Source organism: Cinclus cinclus, chromosome 26, assembly GCF_963662255.1.
Source record: "Cinclus cinclus chromosome 26, bCinCin1.1, whole genome shotgun sequence".
NCBI lineage: Eukaryota > Metazoa > Chordata > Aves > Passeriformes > Cinclidae > Cinclus > Cinclus cinclus.
Genome location: NC_085071.1, coordinates 6923198 through 6943436, shown reverse-complemented (window position 1 = coordinate 6943436; position 20239 = coordinate 6923198). Strand labels below are relative to the sequence as shown.

The 20239-nt window shown below is 54.2% G+C and overlaps 3 protein-coding genes across 5 annotated transcripts; 2 read left to right on the top strand and 1 right to left on the bottom strand.

Annotated features, from left to right (window-relative positions):
- The first annotated feature begins 967 nt into the window (after positions 1-967).
- KDF1 (keratinocyte differentiation factor 1) lies at positions 968-4115 on the top strand. Its single transcript, XM_062509183.1, has 3 exons — positions 968-2051; positions 2861-2935; positions 3486-4115. Exons 1-3 carry the CDS (start codon positions 968-970, stop codon positions 3566-3568), a joined length of 1242 nt encoding a protein of 413 aa, XP_062365167.1. The 3' UTR covers positions 3569-4115.
- Positions 4116-9216: 5101 nt separating this feature from the next.
- NUDC (nuclear distribution C, dynein complex regulator) lies at positions 9217-16926 on the bottom strand. The gene is made up of 9 exons (XM_062508943.1): positions 16796-16926; positions 15977-16054; positions 13952-14158; positions 13593-13676; positions 13095-13208; positions 12514-12708; positions 11849-11932; positions 11640-11758; positions 9217-9926 (listed from the first exon to the last, which is right to left on the bottom strand). Exons 1-9 carry the CDS (start codon positions 16889-16891, stop codon positions 9875-9877), a joined length of 1029 nt encoding a protein of 342 aa, XP_062364927.1. The 5' UTR covers positions 16892-16926; the 3' UTR covers positions 9217-9874.
- Positions 16927-17066: 140 nt separating this feature from the next.
- On the top strand, positions 17067-20049 carry NR0B2 (nuclear receptor subfamily 0 group B member 2). Of its 3 annotated transcripts, none has more exons than XM_062508964.1 (4): positions 17067-17172; positions 17458-17736; positions 18052-18606; positions 19122-20049. In XM_062508964.1, the coding sequence occupies exons 3-4, from the start codon at positions 18081-18083 to the stop codon at positions 19391-19393; spliced, it is 798 nt and encodes a 265-aa protein (XP_062364948.1). In that variant the 5' UTR covers positions 17067-17172; positions 17458-17736; positions 18052-18080; the 3' UTR covers positions 19394-20049. The 3 variants fall into 3 exon arrangements, with proteins under 3 accessions (XP_062364948.1, XP_062364949.1, XP_062364950.1); XM_062508965.1 differs by having other exon boundaries at positions 17067-17256; XM_062508966.1 differs by lacking the exon at positions 17067-17172 and having other exon boundaries at positions 17579-17724.
- The last annotated feature ends 190 nt before the right edge of the window (positions 20050-20239 follow it).

The following is a 20239-nucleotide window of genomic DNA, read 5'->3' as shown; positions in this document are numbered from 1 at the left end:
GAGCATTCACATGCTTGTCACTTGTTGGCAAGATCTGTTCCTTAATCTAGATGAAGGCATCTGGTTTTCATAGGGAACACTTTGACATCACCTGACCTTAGCATGACTGGCAAAAATCATTAGTGTTGGTAATGCTGTCATTGCTAAATCCTCCAAACTGAAATAGCAGCAAATAACGTGGAGTTGGAATTGGCAGCTTGCATAATGATGGACTGCTTGTCATCTCCTCCTAGGCACGATGTGTTTGGAAATGGGTGAGTGCTGTCATGGTCCAGCCTAATCCTAAGGAATGCAAGACAAAGGGAAGTTGTTTAAAAAAATATACTTTCCCTTTGGAGCCTGCCAGTGGCTCCACCTCCAGCTGTGCTGCTCCTTTATTGCTCTGGAGCTGACTCCTCTTCCAGCTGCGTGGAGGAAACTCTTCTGAAGGTTACAGAGATTTTGGTGTCTGAAAATAGCCCTTTTAAAGCATCTGTCTTCTGGTTTGAGCAGCTACCCAAAGGAAGCAGCAGAGCTTGGGTGGTGGGAGAGCCCCAGAGCACAGGCCCTGGGTGAGAACAGCATGAGTGTGGTGGTTAGTAAAGATTTTCTGAAATTTATATCTGTTGAGACCTGGGCAGTCTTTCTCGTGCAAGAAGCGTGTAGGGGAAGGACAAGTATTCTAAAAGTTTTATTCGGAGGTGTTTTGGGGTTTTTTTCTTATAGTTTCTAGTAGTAAAGTTTTTCTTTATACCATTTAAAGTTAAACCTGTTTTGCCTTCCTCCTAATCCTATCTCACAACAAAAAAATTTCAAATTGGCAAACCAAAACCACTACAGCAAGTCCTGATGTGAAACATGCCCGTAAACCATTGAGATGCTGACTTTGGGACTCCGTGGCCGTCAGCTCGCTGAGGTGGGACTGGTGCTGAGTGGATTGCTCTGATCTGAGCCCTCCCTTGCCCTGCAGGTGCCCGAGCGCCGAGCCATGCTGGGCCGGAGGAGCCGCCTGCCCCCCGAGCTGGGCAGCCCCCGGCAGCGCGAGCAGCCCTGCCAGGAGGCTGTGCCCCTGAGGGCCCGGGCAGCCAGGGACACGGATGTCAGCCTGGAGGTGTTCAGTGGCTCCACGCCCGAGATCAAGGGCGGCCGCAGCAGAGCGCAGCAGATGCGGGACAGGAAGGGGCGCAAAGCCGAGCTCAAGGACTCCAAGGGCCGAGAGGCAGAGACCATCACCTTCATCTCGGGGACAGCCGAGGCTCCTCCAAACCAGAGCTTTTGCTGCTCCTCCCTGTCTCAGGCCTGGAACACGTACAAGGCAGTTTTCTGTTGCATAGTGACGTGTGGGGGCTGCTTCCAGGACTGCAGTGTCTGCATTCCCTACCCAGGGCCTGCTGAGACCTCCACAGACGATGGGAAGAACGGAGACTACAACGGGCGGCTGCCGAACAGCCCCACCAACACCTCTCCTGCTGAGAAGAACGGGAACCAGATCAAAAAGTCCAGCGTGGGAAGCAGTTTCAGTTACCCAGATGTGAAGCTGAAGGGCATCCCTGTCTATCCAAACAGGAGCCCCAACCACCACCCGGAGTCTGACTCCTGCTGCAAGGAGCTGCTGGAGAAGCCCTTCAGGAACAGCATCGAGAAGCCACCGCTGCCCAGCAGCCACAGGAGCTCAGAGGAGTATTACTCCTTCCACGAGTCGGACGTGGACATCAGCGAGCTGAACGGCTCCATGTCCAGCAGGCAGATCGACGTGCTCATCTTCAAGAAGCTCACGGAGCTCTTCAGCGTCCACCAGATCGACGAGCTGGCCAAGTGCACCTCAGACACCGTCTTCCTGGAGAAGACCAACAAGATCTCGGACCTCATCAACAGCATCACCCAGGACTACAACCTGGACGAGCAGGACGCCGAGTGCAGGCTGGTGCGGGGCATCATCCGCATCAGCACCCGCAAGAGCCGGGTCCGGCCCCACATCTGCAGCCAGAGCCACGAGGAGAGGTCGGGCCGGGGCAACGCGCCCGACAGCGGCAACGAGACCATGCTGGAGTCCATGGTCATCAGCCAGGACGGTACGTGGGGGTCCCTGGGGGCTGCGGGAGCGTTGTGTTACCAAGGCCACGGAGATGTGGCACTGAAAGCTGGTCTGTCCCCAGGGGGGTAATTCTCCTGCTGTGTGAGTGGGGGTCCTTATGGGGAGCTCTGCTTCTCACCCTTCCTGTGCTGTGGCTTTCTAGAGCCTGTCTTTCCTTGCTCATGAGGTTTGTGCTGAGCAATAGATGTGTTTGTGCTGTTGCTGCCTGTGTTCATCTAAGGGAGGCAGAAAATCTGTGAGTCAAACTGAACTGGTAGGACCAGATGAGCTGCTTGTGCCAGAGGATGTCCAGTTACTCAGCAGGCTCTGGCCCATGTGCTGCCTGGCTAGTGCCAGCCTTAGGCTCCAGTGGAAGCGTGTCCTCAGAGCCCAGACCTCCCCCACACAGTGAACGTCCCTGCCAGAGGGAGGGAAGGGTTGTTCCACAGCACCAGGGCCTCCTGCTTCTTCCTCCTGTGGGAGCAGCCTCAACTGTCTGAGCTCTAGAGCAGGCTATAACAGAGTTTGTTCTAGAAAAACCTTGAAAAGCTGAGTGTGGGGGGCAAGGAGATATCCAGAAGTAGCAGAGGGAACTGTGTGGGTGTTGTGCTTCCCAGATTAGCAGAGGCTGCTCCTGGCATTTAAGGACAACGAGCTCAGACTGCCTGGACCACGGCAGAAGCAATGGGAAGAATCAGCCTGTGCCTCTCCTGTTCCCTGAGGCTGCTCCCTGCCGGGGATCCTTGGTGCTGAGTCATCCTTTCCATCACCCTTCACTGTCTCAGGCCCTCTTGGTTCTTGTTGCAGAGCTGGCTGTGCAGATATCGGAGGAGACGCCGGCGGATGTGATGGCCAGGAACATGAGGCGGCACAGCAGCGCAGGTAACGCACCTGGGGAGGCCCTGAACCTCCCCTGTGTCACGTCCTCACCCTCCACAGAGGCTGAGCTGACCCTGCTCCTCAGACTCCCCTCTGTTCTCCTGGGCTTTGGGAGTGATGGAGCTCGGACACTCCCTGGGTTGGTGGATCTTTCTGGAAAGGTGAAATCCGGGAGTGGTAATCCCTGTCCTCGCACGGGACCTGACCTCAGAGCCTCCAGTGTCTCTGTGCCTTGACAAAGTTTGGGGCTGTATTTGGGGTGTGAGTGCCAGAGGTCACAGCTGGGTGAGATGGGGAAGCAAGCAGGAGTGACAGGCTGCCCCGAGCCCTGATCCTCCCAAAGAGCAGCCCTGGGCTAGAAGGACAAGTTTCCTCCTGCACAGCAGCTCTGTCCTGGGAGAGAGCTGCAATGCAGGCAGGGCTGTTCCCTGCCATGGCTTTGTGTGCCTTTCTCCTCCCTCATGGTACACAAAGCCTTTTGTGGCAGCTCCTTCCCCACTGCCAGGCTGCTGTGCTTCCCCTGGGCTAATCTCTGTTCTCTTTCCTTCCCAAGGCTCTCCAACCAGCAGAGATTCCTCTTTCCAGGACACAGAGACTGACTCGTCTGGGGCTCCTCTGCTCCAGGTGTACTGTTAAAGGACCTGAGCAGCAGGGAGGCATTCCAGGGCTCTGCTGCATTCACAATCCTGCTCTTCCATGTGCAGTGTGCTGTGCCACATTTGATTTTTTTTTTTTCCCCTGTCTACCCTGATCCTCACTGAAGCCAGATGCCTCCTGGTGTCTGAATTTCACTGGATGTTTTGGTTTTTTTGGACAATCAAGGAAGCAAACTGCAGAGCTAATGAACTTGGGAGGTGAAATGTGTGCCCGGGGAGGAGAAGATGGACAAGGAAGTAGCAGATAACTTGTGCCTATGTGATTCTGTAAATCACATTTAGCTCCAGCAGCCTCAGTGGCTCAGCCCTTTCCCTCCTCTGAGGACCTGTGGTACAGTTCCTGCTTCCTGGCATTGCCTGAGTGAACTCGGATAGGAATAAGTGTGTGCTGTCTGTGCTGGTGCTGATGTTGAGATGCAGGCTGAGATCCTGCCCTGGAGGGTCACAAATCTCTATTTAGAGTGCCTGTGTTTGTCCCACAACCCCAAAATCTTCTACCCCTGGTGTTTTCACTAGCCAGATCTTCCTTTCCCTGCTGGCCCTTGATGTCACCTCCTGCTGCCTTGTGAGGTTCAGGTTTATGGGGTTCATTTAATTTGTGGCTCTTGGCTCATCTGCTGGGACAGTGCTGGGGGCTGGCATGGCTGCTGGGCTGCTCCTGCATGGACAGACCATGGGGATCAGCTCTGCCAGCCTGCTGGGAGTCCTGGGGTGAGGCATTCCCAGGAGCACACACTGGGACCTGCCTGCCAGCAGCCCTCCCTCCCTCCTCTGCCAAGCCCTCCTGGGTTTGCCTGGAGCAGGATTGTGCAGGTGAGGGGAACACTTGACTCACTCCTAACTTTTTGTGGTTCAGAACTGTTTAACTGTTCTGCTAGAAAATCCCTTCAAAGTGGTTTGGTTTGAAAGGAAAGGCCCCTGCGAGTGTCTGCAGAGGTTTTTGGGAGGTCCCTTCCTTTCCCTGTGGGCACTCAGCAGCTCCAGGCAGTGGGAAGCAGGAGATGGGCACTGCTGTCCCAGGGCTCAGTGCCAGGTAGCCTTGAGGGCTGCAGCAGGAGGAAGCTTCATCTGTGCTGTTGTCACTTGGTTGTTTGTCACAAAGTAAACACAGCAAGCCATGGGACTTGTTTGGAGATTTGGGTGCCCTTGGACATGAGCAGAAAACACTTCATTGAATTCTACCAGCCATTGGATAAACACACCCCCTGGATTTAGGGAAGAGGGAAGCCCAAACATGTCCCAGATTTTGGTGTGGACCATGGTTTTGTGCCTCATTTGGACTGGAATGTGCCTTACTTGAACTGAAATGTGCCTTACTTGAACTGAAATGTGCCTTTATTTTATAGCCTGTGTTTGCTCTTCAGAGGTTTGGGCAGAGAGGAAGGATTTAATTCCTCTCACAAGTTCTCAGGCTTCTTTTAAAAGCCAAAACTCTTTGAAATGGACAGTTTCAGTCCCTGTTAGAGCCTGGTTTTGTAAATCCCTGGCTTTTTTCAGAGTGTGCTTCCAGAAGTCAGGGGCATTACTGACACCACACCTGGAGACACTGACAGAGATATTTTGAAGATAAAGGGAAGATATTGAGCCTTGGATTTGGCTTCTCCTCCCTGCTTTGTGTTTAAAGCTGTTGTTTTATGAGAAATTGAGTTTATACAAGGAAAAGACTTGAAGCAAGGCCAGGCTGGGACTCTCAGGGGAGCTGTGTGAGATAACCTCCTCCCCAGTGCTGCCCTTCCTGAGGGACCTGCTTGGCTCCTGCTCCTCAAGGGTTTGTACATTGTTAATTTGACAAGTTTCCTCCAAGCTGTGTGCTGAGATGTCACATGGGTCATACTGATGCAGCTCTGTGGGCTGTGCTTTGGAGACAAGGGGTGAGCTGGACTTGCAACGAGCAAATACACACTTTTAGTGTCTAGTCTGGGTATGAAGAGTGAGTGTGTGTGGATTAAACTAGCAAAAAAACCCCCAAGCCCTGCAAAAACTCACTAAGAGGAAGACTGGTCCCTGAAACTGGTTCACCTGTGGTGTCTTATGGGATTCTTTTGCACTCATGGGCCTTAAATATTCTGGTTTGGTCTTTTTTATAAAGTAAAAGTTGTGCTCTTTACCTGTGCTGTGATTTTTACATTCCTGTTTTCTTCAGCTTGGGGATCCTCGGGTGGGGGTTGATTCCTGCTGTGGCCGATTCCTGCTGTCCCAGATGGATGAAGATATTTTCACCCATTTGGTAGCTCCAGGGGGATCCTGGATGCCAGCCTGGAGTCTGGATGCAAATGAAGGAGCCTCTGGGGAAGTGTTTGTTGATGTGCAGGGAAACCTGGACCTTCCCTGGGCGGTGATGCTGGAACTGAGCTCTGGAAAAGCTGAGCCCCGGGGCAGAATTTCCATGTTGTCCCTGTGATGTCACCAGCTCATGGTAGCAAATGCGGGGTTTGCTCTGCAGGATCAGCTCAGGGATGGAGGCCCAGCCTCTGACCCTGTGACTTGAAGGACCAGTTCTGCACTTCCCAGTTTCAGTGCAGATCCCAGGATAACCTGCAGGGCTCCATTCCTGGCAGGTGCTGTCGGGGGGGGTCCTCTGGTGCACAGACCAGGAGGTGTTTCCTGGGAGGATTTCAGAACCATGAACAGGTAAATGCTGCCTTCTCTCGGCTGGGAAGGGTCTCTGGGGATGTTTTTGTGTCTGGAGCCCTCAGCCCAGCTGGGTGGGGCCTGTCAGCCCAGCTGTGTTCAGCAGCTTCCCTTTGGAGTTTGCTGCCTGGGTTTCCTTGCTCACGTGGAATGAATCCACGGGGTTTTTGTCTGCAGGGAGTTGTTTGCCGTGGATGGAGCTGTCTTGGCTCTTGCTGGAGTGGTTTTTGCTCTGAGCATTAGTGTTGAGTGTTCTGCTGAGGGATCTGACTGGGCTGCCCAAGTGGAGATCTCCCAAACACAATAGCCTTTACCTGGCCACACACCTGTGGAGGTGTTCTCTCACACAGGTACTTCCTTCTGGGAGCCTGACTCAGCACCTGGCTTTTCCTGAAGACGTTGTTTGGTTTTATTTGGCTCGGTTTTGCCAGGAGAGCCTCCAGAGACACCCCCTGTGTGGGTCCTTGCTGTGCTGTGACCTCAGAGGGATCCCTGTCCTGCCCAGCTCCTCACTGCCCACGGTCCCCTGGGATCCAGTCAAGGAAGCTCAGGAGCTCTGCAGGGAATGTTAAAGAAATTCCTCTCCACATCCACACCCTGAGCTGCTGAATTATTTATTTCAGTGTGGCTTAGGCATTAGGAAGCAGATGGATGGACCCTAATTCCTGGCCCTTGCAGTAACAGAGCAGATGAGGCTCCTCCTAAAACTACACAGTAACATCCAATACTTGCTGCTCCTGTTCTCTTCCTTGGGCTTTTGTTGTTCCATTGCTCTTCCCAAAGCAGTCCTGGAGTTCGGGATATTTCCCAAATTCTCCGAGCTGCAATATTCATTAATAAAAACTAAGCCAGGAGCTGCTGTTAAGAAGAAAAAAAAAAAAAAAAACAACCTGGGGAAAACATTACCCTTAGGAAAGCTCTCTGCAGAGCCTGCTGTGCCTGCAAAGGCCTTGCTTTTAAAGGAGGTGGGGATGGGCCCTGGGCAGGTGAGGAGCTCTGGGCTCTGTCCTCCGGCTGGTGGCAGCACCAAAACTTGTTCAGGTGACCTGACACAGGTAAGGAAAGGCAAAAGGACCTTGGTGATCTGTCCCTCCCTGCTCTGCTGGGGCTCAGGCATCAGGGCAGGGATGTGTTTGATGTGTTTGCATGATCCCAGCACTCCTGGTGGTGCTCAGCAGTTCCCTGCCCTGGGCACAAGGACAAGGCCACACTCCATGGTCTCCAGGGACCCAGACTGAGGTGGGGCTTTGCATTCCTTAACCCTTGAGCCTGGACCCGGCAGGGTTTGTCCCGGGGGAAGCTGCCTTAGGAAGCAAAAGAGTGCTCCCAGTTCCAACTGGCCCGGGGAAAGTGGTGGCCAGGGGTGTTTGCAGGGGACAAGGCCATCAGTGAAACACCTTCTGTTCCGCTGGCCCAGGAGGCAAAGTCCAGGGGCAGCTCTGGGATCAGCCAAGGTTCACAAACACGGCCCGGGCGTTCACCTCCTCCCTGGGGTCAGGCCAGCAGGCATGGCCCTGTTCTCCCAGCCACGCTCCTTGCTCCCAAAATCCCTCCCCCAGCTTCCCTGGGGGTCCTGGCACTGCCTCTTCTCTGTCTTCTCTCAGCTGCCACCAGAACCAGCAAGTCTGGAGTTTCCTGGGTATTACCCCAAACTCTGCCCTGGCTCACACCAGCCACGACCCCACTGAGGACAGCAGAGCCCCGGGATCCTGGGAACACCGAGGGAGCTCTGCACTTCCAAAGGGCAGGGACTGCTGCTCCCACCGTGCTCCCAGAGCCAGGAGCTGCCAGGCCAGGCTCGGGGCTCTGCCGTGGGATCAGGGCTGAGGAGGAAATGGGGAAAGAACAAAGGCACAGGTTGGGCTTCGGGTGGTGCCTGGCCTCTGCTGGTTTATGGCTGGCCTGGTGCCTGCCCGTGCTTGTCCCCGAGGAGGGGCTGGTGGCAGGATGCAGGTTCTGCTGCAGGTGCAGGCTCTGGCCCTGCTCACCCAGCTCCAGGACCTGCAGGGAGCAGCAGCAGCACTGAGAGCTGAGATGGGGTGAAGCTCATCACACACCCCAGAGCAGGTCAGCCCTCCCAGTTCACCTGTCCCACAAACCAGGGCTCAGTGCACACAGACAGGTAGCTCATTCTGGGGCTAAAACCTTCAAATCCAGCTTAGTTCAGCTTTTTAAATGAAAATGGGGGATGCTGTTCTTTTTATCAGGGCCAAAGCATGAACAGGTTGTGTGTGTAGGATGGAGGCAGGTGGATGTAGGGTGGAGGGAGGTGGGTGTAGGCAATCTGTAAATTACTGCTCTGCTGGGCAGGGAGTGCTTTTTAACCCCAAGAGCCTGTAAAACTGAGCCTTCATGCAAACAATGCTCTGCAGCTCAAAAAACAACCCCACCAGGCCAAGGTGCTGCACCGGGCAGGACTTTGCCCAGACAGGATTTTCAGCCGTTCGTGCCCATCCCTCAGGGAGGAGGTGGAAATGTTTGGGGGAGGCAGAGGGAAGAGCCACAGCAGCAGGGATCTGGGATAGAGCCCAGGATTTCCTGACACTCTCCTGGTTAGCTCCTAAAGCAGACCTGGGGCAAGGGAGGCTCCCTGGTGTGGTCACAGCTCTGTGGGAGCAGAGCCTGGAGCAGCCACCCTGGGCCTGTCCTGAGGGTTTAAGCTGGGAATGGGGCTCAGCTGTGTCCTGAGCAAGACCCAGCTCCCACTGCCACTTCCTGGGGAGGAAGAGACCATCAGTCCTGAGCTGGGAGCATCAGAGGTACTCACAGGCACTGCAGAGAGCACAGCACCCCCCTGGCACCCCCTTCCTTCCCCCTCCCAGCTGCACCCCAGGTCCTTCCTGCCAAAGAAACCACACGCTCTGCCTGAGATATTCCACTTTTCCTTTATGTTGCACTGCAGTTTTAACAAAGATATGAACATGCAGAGTGATGCCACTCGTCAGCAGGGAGAGAGGCTCTTGGAAAACAGGCAGGAGACCCTCCCAGCAACAACAGCATCCCCAAAGACCCCCCCAGATCTTCTCCCACCCACAGCCACGGACGCTCCAGCCTCTCTCTCCTCGCTCTAGGACAGCAGGCTGTGCTGGGAGCCCTGCAGTGCTCCAGCTGTTCCACTTCTGGCACCAACAGGAGCAGCAGCAAGGAGCAGCAGGGTCTGTCTCCACTGCAATAGCTGTGCTTTCCAATTGCTGCTTTCCCTTCCCAAGAAGGCAGAAAACAGATTCATTTTACAAAATAAACTGACCCTTGTTTTCACAGGAGAGCAGGAGGGAGCAGAACTCGGGAGTACCTGTGCCAGTGGCAAAGAGCAGATGAGCAGCTCAGAGCAGCCCAGGGAAGCAAAGCAATACCTTAAGGATTTATCCCAGAACCTCTCAGGTCTGGGCCTCTCAGCCCTAACACCCTTTTTTGCTCTAACCCCTCCTTCTCTCCTCGCTGCCCTTGAGGAATTGTGGCAGATGGCTCTGTCTGGAGCTGCTCTGGGGCCCTGCCTGCTGCTCCACAGGACACTGAGGTGACTCTGCAGGTGCCTCCACAGCAAGCTTGGGTGGGGGATGCTGAAGTTTTACTTGCCCAAGGTGAGGAATATCCAACCATACATATCCTGCCCCATTCAACAGGCTGGCTGAAAGAGGGGGGGAAGAGGGAGAGCTCAGTTGAACTTAGCCTTTGAAAAGTCCATTTCTGGATGCTGTTCCATGAACCTGCAAGGAAAACAAAGACAGGAGTTTGGGTGGGTCAGCAGGAGCCTGTCTGGGGAGGGAAAGGTTTCTGCTTGCTGCACTCTGGAGTTCTGCTGCAACCCCACACCCTCCACAGCAGGGAGGGTTCTGCTGAGCTCCTTGGGACATATTCTCTGCACTTTCCCTACAAACACCTTTTCCTGGGGTCAGTGGGAACAGCATTCCTGCCAGCCTAGCAGGTCAGCAAGTCCAGACAAAGGGGAGCTGTTAATGATCAAGCACACACCCTTCACTGGTACTCTGGGCTGGACACGTAGCAGCCAGGCATTGACTGTGGGGCAGAGGGGAGATGGTGAAGGCAGATTAGGGTTGGAGCTCCCAAAGCCTCCCTGACAGCTTTACTGGGAATATGGGGAATATCCCCAGTGCTCTGACAGTAAAAACTCAGGGAGGACGTGACCAGAGGAATCTGGTTTCAGACCAGGTGATTTCAAATGTACTGCAGTCCCAGCAGGGGGAATCACAGAATGGTGTGGGTTGGAAGAAAACCTAAAGATCATCTTGTTCTAACTCCTTGCCATGGACAGGGACATCTGCCAGGGACTGTCTGGACCCAGGTTGTTATGTGGGGAAGTTCTGAGGGCAGTGCTCTGTGCCAGGAGTGCCCAGGGCACACAGAGGCTCCCGTGCTCTGCTCCCCAAGGGACACAGCACATCCCAGCCCTATGGAGGACTCACACACAAGGTGCAAGTAAGAGCAGCTTGGTCTCCTTTGTGTTCCCATCTCAGGGCTTCCCCTGGAATGCCCCCATAGCATTTCCACTTTGCACTTCCAGGGCCATCTGTGCTGTGAGGATCACGTCCTTGTTTGGCAGCCAGGAGAGCTCCACTGACACCAGCACCCACATGGGTGTCACTGAGTCTCCTTTGCCCTGGACAAAGTCTAAACTTCCTCTCCATCCTTTGCCAGCCAAACTTCCAGAGCACCAAACAAGTGACCCTGCCAGTGAAGTGTCCTGCAAGTGCCATCCCAGGAGCAGAGGTGTTTCCCATCCTATCCCATCCCACTGACCACCAGGCAAGCCTGGTCTCTGCTCTGCTCAAACCCCATCAGCTGCACAGAGAAGCTTCTGGCACTACAGATAAAGCCAGGGGAAGCAAGGAGTCAGGTCAGCCACAGCAATCCTTCACCCATAGATAAAGTGTGGGGCTGCACTTGCTGAAGAAGCTGTGACCCAGAATTGCCTCCACACCTTCCCAAATGGCCTTGGGAGCTCCAGGAATCACTTCCCTGCCACAGTGCATTTTTGCCAAACAGGGCAATAAAGCCATAAAAGTGGCTTGGGGACAACTGTCTGGGGGCAAGTGGAGGGAGGAAGGGAGGGGTGATTAGCTGGCTACCGAGGGAGATTACACACCAATCAAAACCATGTTAAAGTTCAGCAGAGATGGCACCTCCAGCTCTACATGTGCCTTCTGGACTTGAAATCAGCAGATTTCAATTGCTGGAATCAACAATTCCAGAGCTAGGCTATTCCCAGCTTTTCCTATTGGGCTTTCTACCCCCACAGGCTTTTACAGACACTGGTGGTTGGCCAACCACCCAGTGACTGTGCAGATGTGAGCATGACTAGGATTGAAGGCCAAGCTGTTCCCTGTGCCCTTATTTGTGCCACAGCAGAGAAGAAGATGCTTGGGAAGGCAAAACCATGCAAAGGAATGAGCTGCACCCACTTTTTCAAAATATCCTGCTTCTTCTGCTCGTCAGAGGTGGGCAGGCCCATGGATTTCTGTCTCTGGTCATACATCATCTTCTCCACCATGCTGCGAGTTTCGCTGTCCAGGTCTGACAACTGAAAGCAAGATCCAAATTGGAACAACTCTGGCCTCAACTGAGGTCATTTCTGAGCAGGCTCAGTTGTGTAATACAGAAGAATTCTTACCTTTGAATTCTCTGGATTAATTTTCTTGGTGTTGATTTCTGGGTCTGTGGATACCAGTTTGTTCCACCATTCCATTTTGTTGATCTAGAGGATGAAAAAGCAAAAACAAGTTTATCTTTCTTGGACTTGTTCTAGGGGTTTTTAAGTCTCGGCCGTAGGGAAAAAAAAAAAATATTGACTCAAACTTTATTTGACAGTTTTCTAAATGTCAGTAAAATCTGCACATAGATGAAGGGTATTTTTGTTTCAAACTGCTTTAGGCAGCCTAAATTTTCACAGCTGGGAGATCTGAGAGAATGCCAGATGTCCTGTTTGGCACGACATAAATGGGATTACAACAAACCACCTGGAGAGGCCCAGAGGGGACACAAGAAGGGACACAAGGAGGTCTGTCCCTGGATTTTTGTGTCACTAACAGATGTCAAAACACACTAAAGGACAACATACAACAGACTGATTTCCTTCCAGCTTTCCCTGAACTGCTGAGAAATACACTGGATATCCTGGAATAGCATAAAATGAGGCTGAAGTTGGGGAATTTAGAATACCACTCTACCAGCAGCACCACTGGCACTGTACCCAGGACAACCACGGCAGTCCTGTTCCACCTGAGAGCCCAGAAGAGGCAGCCCAGCCTGAACCCTGCCCAGCCCACCCTACTTTACCTTCTCCAGGTGTACAGTGACTGTTTTGCCATCCTCAATGAGCCAGGAGCTCTCCTCCACCTTGACCTCATTGAAGAGCTCCCCATCAATGACAGGAGGGTGGCCCTTCAGGCCGACCTTGAGGCGGCGTCTCTGGATATCAACCACCACGTCCTTGCCCTTCAGCCTGAAGCTCACCTTGAAGGGGACAGCCAGCTGCAGCAGAAAGGAGCAGATCTGAGGAGCTGGCCAGGGAAATTCCTCCTTACCCTCCCATGCAGCTGTTCCAAGTCTTTCTGCCTTGCTTTCACCAGAGCCACGCAGAGCAGGGACTCTGGGATTCTTTTCCTTAAGATACTGAGTAAGCAGGAGGTGGAAGGAAGGGACCATAAAAAGGGAAATAGATTTTAATGCCTGGCTTAACCAAGACCAAAATTTGGCAAACTACAGCTCCTGCGATTTCCCCTGAGTTACGAAGCTCTCTCCCAGCTCTTGAAACATTCAAACTTCCAGACACAAGGAACTGGCTTCACCTCTTACCAGCACCTGCTCTTATTCCCTGTCTCAGATGCCTCAGATCCTGGTCATAAAGCACTACTTACATCCAATTCTGAAAGAGTCTGTGTCCATCTATAATTTGGAAGGTCAGCTCCGTTGCCAGAGTTGGGTTTAAGTTTTCCTTTATCCTTCTCATCTTCCTCTTCATCATCTGTTCCCTAAGCAATTCAGGTGTAAAAAAAAGAAGCTTTTCCAGTTTCCATTGTAACTACAGTCCTTAGGTTTTACAAGGATCGCGGGTCAGTTGTTTGTATTCTATACCCACTTAAATTTAGCTCCATAATTAATAGCTGCTTCTGATAAAACATGACTGTTCTGATAAAACATGACAGAAGCCCACTGTATTGGCACATTTAGGAATTGTGTATTTTTAAAGCCAAAGTTTCTAATTTGTATTTTCCAAGTGTGTATTTTGGAAAGGGCTTGGAGCAACCAGGTGTAGTGGAAGGTGCCATGGCAGGGGAGTGGAATGGATTGAGCTTTAAGGTCCCTTCCAACCCAAATCATTTTATGATCCCAAAGTATCTCCAGACGAGTTTTACCTGTTTGTTGGAATCTGAAGATTCACCTTCCTCCTCCGAGGGTTTCACTGGGACACCGTTGCCCTGCCCTTGTGCCTCTTTCTTCTGTTGGAAAAGAGCAGAGCAGGAACATGCTCAGCCAAGAGCTGGCACTAGATGGCCTCAGCCTCCCAGCCCCAGCTGAAGAGCACCACTCACTGCATCCCACTTTGAAACCAGAGCATTTTTAGCCCTTAGGAAAGCTACAGGGAAGAGGTATTGCCAAGGAAAGGCTCCCTTTGTGCTCCCACCGGGACAAAGAACAAACATGAGCCCTCCCAACCCCTGACAGCCCCAGGGAGGACAAAGCTGCACCTGCACACACCTGGCACGGCTCTCACCTGGTCGATCTCGTGCTGCAGCCTTTCTGCCTCCTCATCTGTGAGCTCCTTGATGCGTGGCTCTCTGGCCTGCTGTGTGTCCCTGTCCCTGGCCAGGCGAGCAGCACGCTCGGCCTTCTCGCGCCGCTCCGCCTCCAGCCGCGCCTTCTTCTCCTTGCGCTCCTTCTGTGCCAGCTTGTTGTGGTGGCTGAAGGCCTCTGTGATCAGCTGAGGGGTGAAAGAACACCATCCATCTCAAACCCAGACCCAGCCAACTCGCTCTGCTGAGCAGCACGAGGACACCTGTGGAGCTGCACAGATGTCGGGAATTTTCCCTTCATCTTCACTCGGTCTTTTTGACTGAAAATCTGGAGATTTTTTCAATTCAAAAAGCAGAGGAGGAAAAGAGGAAATTCAAAAATTTAAATGTAGTCCTTCCTAGTTACACAGGGAGTATGTTGAAATTAGAATCCTCCACTTATTTTCTCCTTTGTGCAATTCCAGCAGGACGAGCTGGTGCCCAAGCCAGCCATCAGAAGCTGCTCCATACCTCCAGAATAGCTGAACGCACGAGATCCAACTTTTTTACCTCCTTCTGACCTTTTCCACACCTGGGCTTTTCTCCAGACGGAGCCTCAGTGCCATGATTTAGAGGAGCAATTCTCAAAAGAGCCTCGTGTTTTCACACTGAGGGGTGTGCTCCTCCATAAATCTTTTGTTTCAGCCTCGCTCCGAATTGTCTAGAGGTTGTTGTGACTCTGGTAGGCAAAATCCCAAGGTCTCTGATGCCAAGGGCTGCGTGCTCAGTGGGAAAGCTGAGTACACAGGCAGGGAGCCAGAAAATTGCCCCAGGGTTGATAAGGGCAGGGGTGCTGTGCAGAGCAGCACGTAGGTGAGCTGAGGTCTGCCCCAGAAAATAACAGAGACAGATCCTTAGAAAGGAATTAGAGGTGGGAAGTTTGTTTATATACATCCCAGGAGCTTCGAGGGGTGTGGGGGGGAATCCTGAACCTTTTCCAAGCAAACTGTAGTTTGTAAGCAAGCACTGAGTTTTTCTGCTTTGCTTTACAAGCAAGGATTGTTTACACAGCTTGGCTCCAGTGTCTCCTGGAGTACAGAATGCAAGATGTGCATCCCCCAGGATGTCCCAGCCTGTTCCCAACCCCATGATCCATGGTGAGGAAATTATCTTCACTGCCTGACCTTGTCCAGGCCACTGCCCACACCTCCCTCACCCCACGGCACAAGCCTGCTGAAATGGCACCCAAAAAATGCAGCGATTTTCCCATCTTCTCCCTTCTCTTTCACGCCAAGGGCTCAGCAGCACTGAGGAAGCAGCTTCTTCCCCATTTGTTGTGGTTCCCATGGTGTCAGAGCACTGTTTCAGGAGCCCATAAAGCATTCTGACAGATGCCTCCACCCAAGGGCATGAACCCTTTTCTTTCACAGGCACAGATTGCCAAGGACAGGAGCCAGGCACCTCTGAACTGCCACTCAGGTGGGATCACACAGCCTCCAGGAACAGGGGAGAGTTGCTCTCTATTCTAAGAAAAATGACAGTAGGGTTCACCTTTCTTACTTTCTGAGAATCACAGGATGCTTTGGGTTGAAAGGACCCTAAATCCCCTCCAGTTACAGCAAAGGTTTCTGCAGGAGAGGGGGGGGACAGTGTCCAGGCTCCCCAGGCCAGCCAGGGGGCAGCTGCATGTGCAGAGCTGTGGACTCTGTGCTTTTCCTGAGCTAACAAACAACAAGGTAACGTGGGGTTATCACTGCTGTGTCACCGCTAAGTCAGTGTGTCTGGCAGGTTTGCTTTCCAAACTAGCCTTTGGCCAGAGCCTGGCAAGAAACCTACACTGAGGGACCACCCAAGCAGGGAATTGTGTGTTCCTCATCTCTGCCAGGGACAGCTCTGGCTTTCCTTCCCTCAGGAGCTGCTGTGCACCCAAGTGCTGGGAGCTGTTCAAGCAGGGGACCCTTGGCATGGCACAGACCCAGGTGGGACGGAAGGGAGAAAAGTTAAAGGGCTGAAGGTTTAATTTTTACCTTCTCTGCTACTCCGTCCTCTCCCCCGGTGAAGAAATCTGTCTTCCTTCTCAGGAAGCTGAAGAAGGTGTTCACAAGCTGGGCAACAGGGAAAGGATGGAGAGACAAGGAGCAGTAAGACCAGGTCACTCCAAGCCACCAGTGTATTCCAAACCCCCTCTGGAAACCTATATTCTCCCTGAACTTGGCTGATCTTTATTTCTCAGGAATCCTGTCCTGCGGGGGTTTCAGGCAGAGGTTTTGCCACAACACCAGAGGCAGTTACAGGACCATAAAAAAAATTAAAATATTGGTGAGTGGGGTGTGAGTGGGATGGTCCCACACCCTCCAGCCCTGCTGAAGGTCAGCGCCTAGATCCCGGAGGCCCCAGCCAGAGGGCCCAGGGTGCGATCAGGGCCGGGTCAGAAGATCCCCGAGCACCCCCGAGGGGATCCTACGGTCACGGCCAGGCCTCACGGGGTTGTGCCGGGAGGGTGAACAGGGGAGCTCGGTCCTGCCCTGCGGTGCTTCACCCCGCTGGGACCCCTCACAGGCACTGCCCGCGCACCCGGAAACCTCCGGGCAGACCGGAGGTGGGGGAGCTCAGGACAGCCCGGAGGCGCCGGGGCCGCGGTGCGAGGCCACAGTGAGGGTCATTAACATCACACTAATTAACGAGCGGGGCTGGCGCTGCCGGGGGCCGTTATGGCTGTTCCGGGAGCAGCGCACGTGCGTCCCCTGCTCCACGTGCCGGGGCGGGGCCCGCGGAGGCCGCGCCGCTGCCCGCTCGCTCCTCCGGTCCTGCCCCGCCCTCCCCGCTCCCGATGCCGGCGGCGCTACCTCGCGCACGCCGCCCTGGTGCTGCTGGGCCATGGCGAGCAGCATCCCGTCGAAGCGATCCTCCTGCTCCGCCGCTTCCTCCGCGCTCAGCCCCATCGCGCTCAGCTCCCGCACCGGGCCGCCACCACAACCGGAACCGGAACCGGCGGACACGCAGGCCCCTCCCCACCAACCAATCCCAGCTCGCCCCCCCCGCGCCGCTCTCTTCGCTGATTGGTCGCACGGGCCGTCAGTCTTGCGGGAAGAGGCGGGGCGTGAGGCGCGGCGGGGTTGTTATGGCGACGGGCCGAGCGAACCGTTGGGCCTCGGTTCCGGCTCTAAACTTTCCTGTCAGGACCTGGGAGCGAGAAGGGCCCCCCGGGCCTCTTTTTCTCCAGGTTGAGCCCCCCACCCCACCCCGCTCCCTCAGCCGCTCCAGGGCTCCGTTCACTTCCCTCGATACGCTTCATTTCTGGCTTGCGGTGAGGGGCCCAGAACTGAGCGACGCTGGCTTGCACCGAGGTCCCGGGGGTTGGGTTGCCTCAGCAGTGCCACCTGAACAGTCATTGCCCGCTTTGGCTTGTGGTCAGCTGCTGTTGACCAGCACCTCCGGGTCCCTTTCCGTTGGGAAAATATGAGAATTTTGGCCCTTTCCCCTTACTTTTCTCTTGTTCTGCAAACAGGAACATTTTCCCTTTCCCTGTGTTTCCTTGGAGAGACACGGCTCCTCGGCCCATCACAGCCTGCCAGTTCACTGAGTTCCTCTTCCTCCACCACAACAAGAGGCTTCTGATCAAGGCCAGGCAAACAGCCACTGATAATACAACTTCCAGGTTGCTCTTCCCAAGGCCAGGGCGCCGGGATCGTTGAACGCCAGGCCCAGACGAGCGCCCTGTGTTTGTCTGTGAACCCTGGCAGCGACACCTGCTCCGTGGGGCCTTGGTGCCATGGTACAGCCTGGGGTAATGACTCTGTTTATCCTCTTTGGGTAATCCTGATAAGGCCATACAACCCCTCCCGCACCGATTCATTGAGAAAACGGCCGTTGGCTGTGCTGGGAACTCGCCCGGCCAATCAGCCCAGCAACAACGGGGTTGGTCGGGTGGTTTTAATGAGGGCTGCTTAATCAGGGCGGTCAAGGCTGCAGAGGGGTGTTCACTGTGACCTGGCCTTATAAGAGCTGGCTGGAGCAGCCACGGGTTGGCAGAGCTGGGAGGACAGGGACAGTCCGGCCCGTGACAGATTTTGGAAGGGATTTTGCATCTCTCTCCCACCAGCTGAGTTTGGACGAGGAGCTGGCTCAGCCATGAGCACCAGCGTGGATATGGGATGTGAGAGGTGCCAGTGCCACAGCAAGGACAAGCAGCCTGCCATCCTGTACACCCTGCTGAGCCAGGAGCTGCACCCCGGCGGGGCCCGGCAGCGCTGCCTGTGCCAGCAGCGCCGCGCCGTGTGCCTGCGCACGCCGCACCTCACCTGCCAGGCTGCCTCCGACGTGCTGGTCAAAACCATCAACTTCATGAAGAACGTGGCTGCCTTCCACCTGCTGCCACGGGAGGATCAGCTGCTGCTGCTGCACAGCTGCTGGGTGCCCCTCTTCCTGCTGGGGCTGGTGCAGGAGATGGTGACCTTCGAGGTGATGGAGGCCCCGGCCCCCAGCATGCTCAAGAAGATCCTGCTCAGCGGCCAGAGCAAAGGGCAGGAGCCTGAGGGGACACAGCCCACGCTGGCGGCCGTGCAGCGGCTGCAGTGGTGCCTCAACAGCTTCTGGAGGCTGGACCTGAGCCCCAACGAGTACACCTACCTGAGGGGAGCCATTCTCTTCAATCCAGGTGAGTGCCAGGCTCTCGTGGCTTTGTCGGCCAGCGCTGGCAGATGGACACGGAATCACAGCGTCCCAGAGTCGCTGGGGTTGGAAAATATCTCCAAGAGCTTCGAGTCCACCCTGTGCCACTGCCCACCTTGTCACCAGCCCAGAGCACTGAGTGCCACGTCCAGGATAGGGACTCCACCACTTTCCCAGGTGAACACAGACCTGGTGGCTTGGAGATGCTCAGAGACAGGCAGGTGTGTGAGCAGAGAGAGCTGGTCACCTTTTTCTTAACTCTGCTCATTCCCAAACACAGGAAGGAAGGATGTCAAAGCCTTTGCCTGCCCTTCAGATAATAAATCCTTTACTCGTAAAGCAGAACTTTCCCTGTTCAGCACTTCTCTCCCTGGAGCAGCTACACCTCAGCAGTGCTGTGTGCATCTTCTTAGTGCAGCCTTCTGGGGAAGGGTGGGAATGGGAGACACCTGGAGCTGTTTCCCATCCTTCACCTCCCTTCCTCTCTCCTGTCCCTTACAGACATCCCGGGGCTGAGGGCTCCCCTCTACATTGAGAGCCTGCAGTGGGAAGCGCAGCGGGCGCTCCGGGAGCTGCTGCACCCCGAGGACCAGGCTCGCTTCTCCCGAATTCTCCGGGTCAGCTCCTCCCTGAGATCCATCCCCGCCGGCCTGGTCACCGACCTGTTCTTCCGGCCCGTCATCGGGGACGTCGCCATGGGGCAGCTGCTGGTGGAGATGCTGTTCGAGGTGACGGGCTGGCCTCAGGCCCCGTGGCTGCCCCTGGCCCGCTGAGCTGGGCTCTGCAGGAGCTCTGTGTTTCACTGGAGGATCCCTGGAGAAGCAGCTGTGGCTCAGCAGATTTTACAGCAGCTCCTGCTCTGCCCGGTCTCCAATCCAGGGAGTCTTTGGGGGTGAGGGGTTCCTTGCCCTGGTCTCAATTTTTATTCATTTTGCTGTGAGCTCCAAGCAGTGAGGGCTGTCCTCAGCTTGATCCCGTGGTGTCTGATGGCCTCAGTGGGATCGCTGACAGAGGGCAAACATGGAATTAACTCTGGGTCTGGCTTCTGTGCTTGGAATCTTAGAAATACTCAGGAAATTTCTTCAGGGAAAAAGGGTGTTAAATCCTACAGGGTGTACAGACTCACCCGTCTTTTCCTTAGATTCTCTCTTTCCTCCATAATTCCATTAAATACAAGAGGATTAAGAGCACTTAGCAGCACCTAAACCTACTGCACCTCATCTGAGGCTCTGTGCTTTCGTGTCTGTGTGAAAAGTTAAACCCGAGCAGAGCTGGTTTAGTGGGAGATCCAAACCTCCCTCCCCGGAGTTAAGAGCCAGGTGCACACACAGAAAACTCACTCTTGCTGCCTCCAGCAGGTGAGGTGTCAGTATTTTATAAGTGGACATTCATGTGGTTTGTATATAAGATGCAATAAATTATTTTTTTAATAAAATGTTTGGTGTTTTGGAATGCGGTGGTGCCTTTTCAGCAACCTGTTCAAGGTGTTTGAATTTGGGGCGGGCGGAAAAAAATGCAGGCATGGAAAAGAAAGAATGGGATGAAAAGGGATTGTCCATAAAAATCTAGGTGTTGAGCCTCTCCTGCTGTGACTCAGCCAGCTGCCACCAGGCACAAAC

Excerpts from the sequence above, each read along its gene's own strand:
- KDF1 (XM_062509183.1), top strand. The coding sequence starts at position 968 with ATGCTGGGCCGGAGGAGCCGCCTGCCCCCCGAGCTGGGCAGCCCCCGG. Across the intron at positions 2,052-2,860 it reads CATGGTCATCAGCCAGGACG|AGCTGGCTGTGCAGATATCG; the intron begins GTACGTGGGGGT and ends TTCTTGTTGCAG. Across the intron at positions 2,936-3,485 it reads GAGGCGGCACAGCAGCGCAG|GCTCTCCAACCAGCAGAGAT; the intron begins GTAACGCACCTG and ends TTCCTTCCCAAG.
- NR0B2 (XM_062508964.1), top strand. The coding sequence starts at position 18,081 with ATGAGCACCAGCGTGGATATGGGATGTGAGAGGTGCCAGTGCCACAGC. Across the intron at positions 18,607-19,121 it reads AGCCATTCTCTTCAATCCAG|ACATCCCGGGGCTGAGGGCT; the intron begins GTGAGTGCCAGG and ends TGTCCCTTACAG.
- NUDC (XM_062508943.1), bottom strand. The coding sequence starts at position 16,891 with ATGGGGCTGAGCGCGGAGGAAGCGGCGGAGCAGGAGGATCGCTTCGAC. Across the intron at positions 14,159-15,976 it reads AGGACGGAGTAGCAGAGAAG|CTGATCACAGAGGCCTTCAG; the intron begins GTAAAAATTAAA and ends TTCACCCCTCAG. Across the intron at positions 11,933-12,513 it reads TCACTGTACACCTGGAGAAG|ATCAACAAAATGGAATGGTG; the intron begins GTAAAGTAGGGT and ends TTCATCCTCTAG.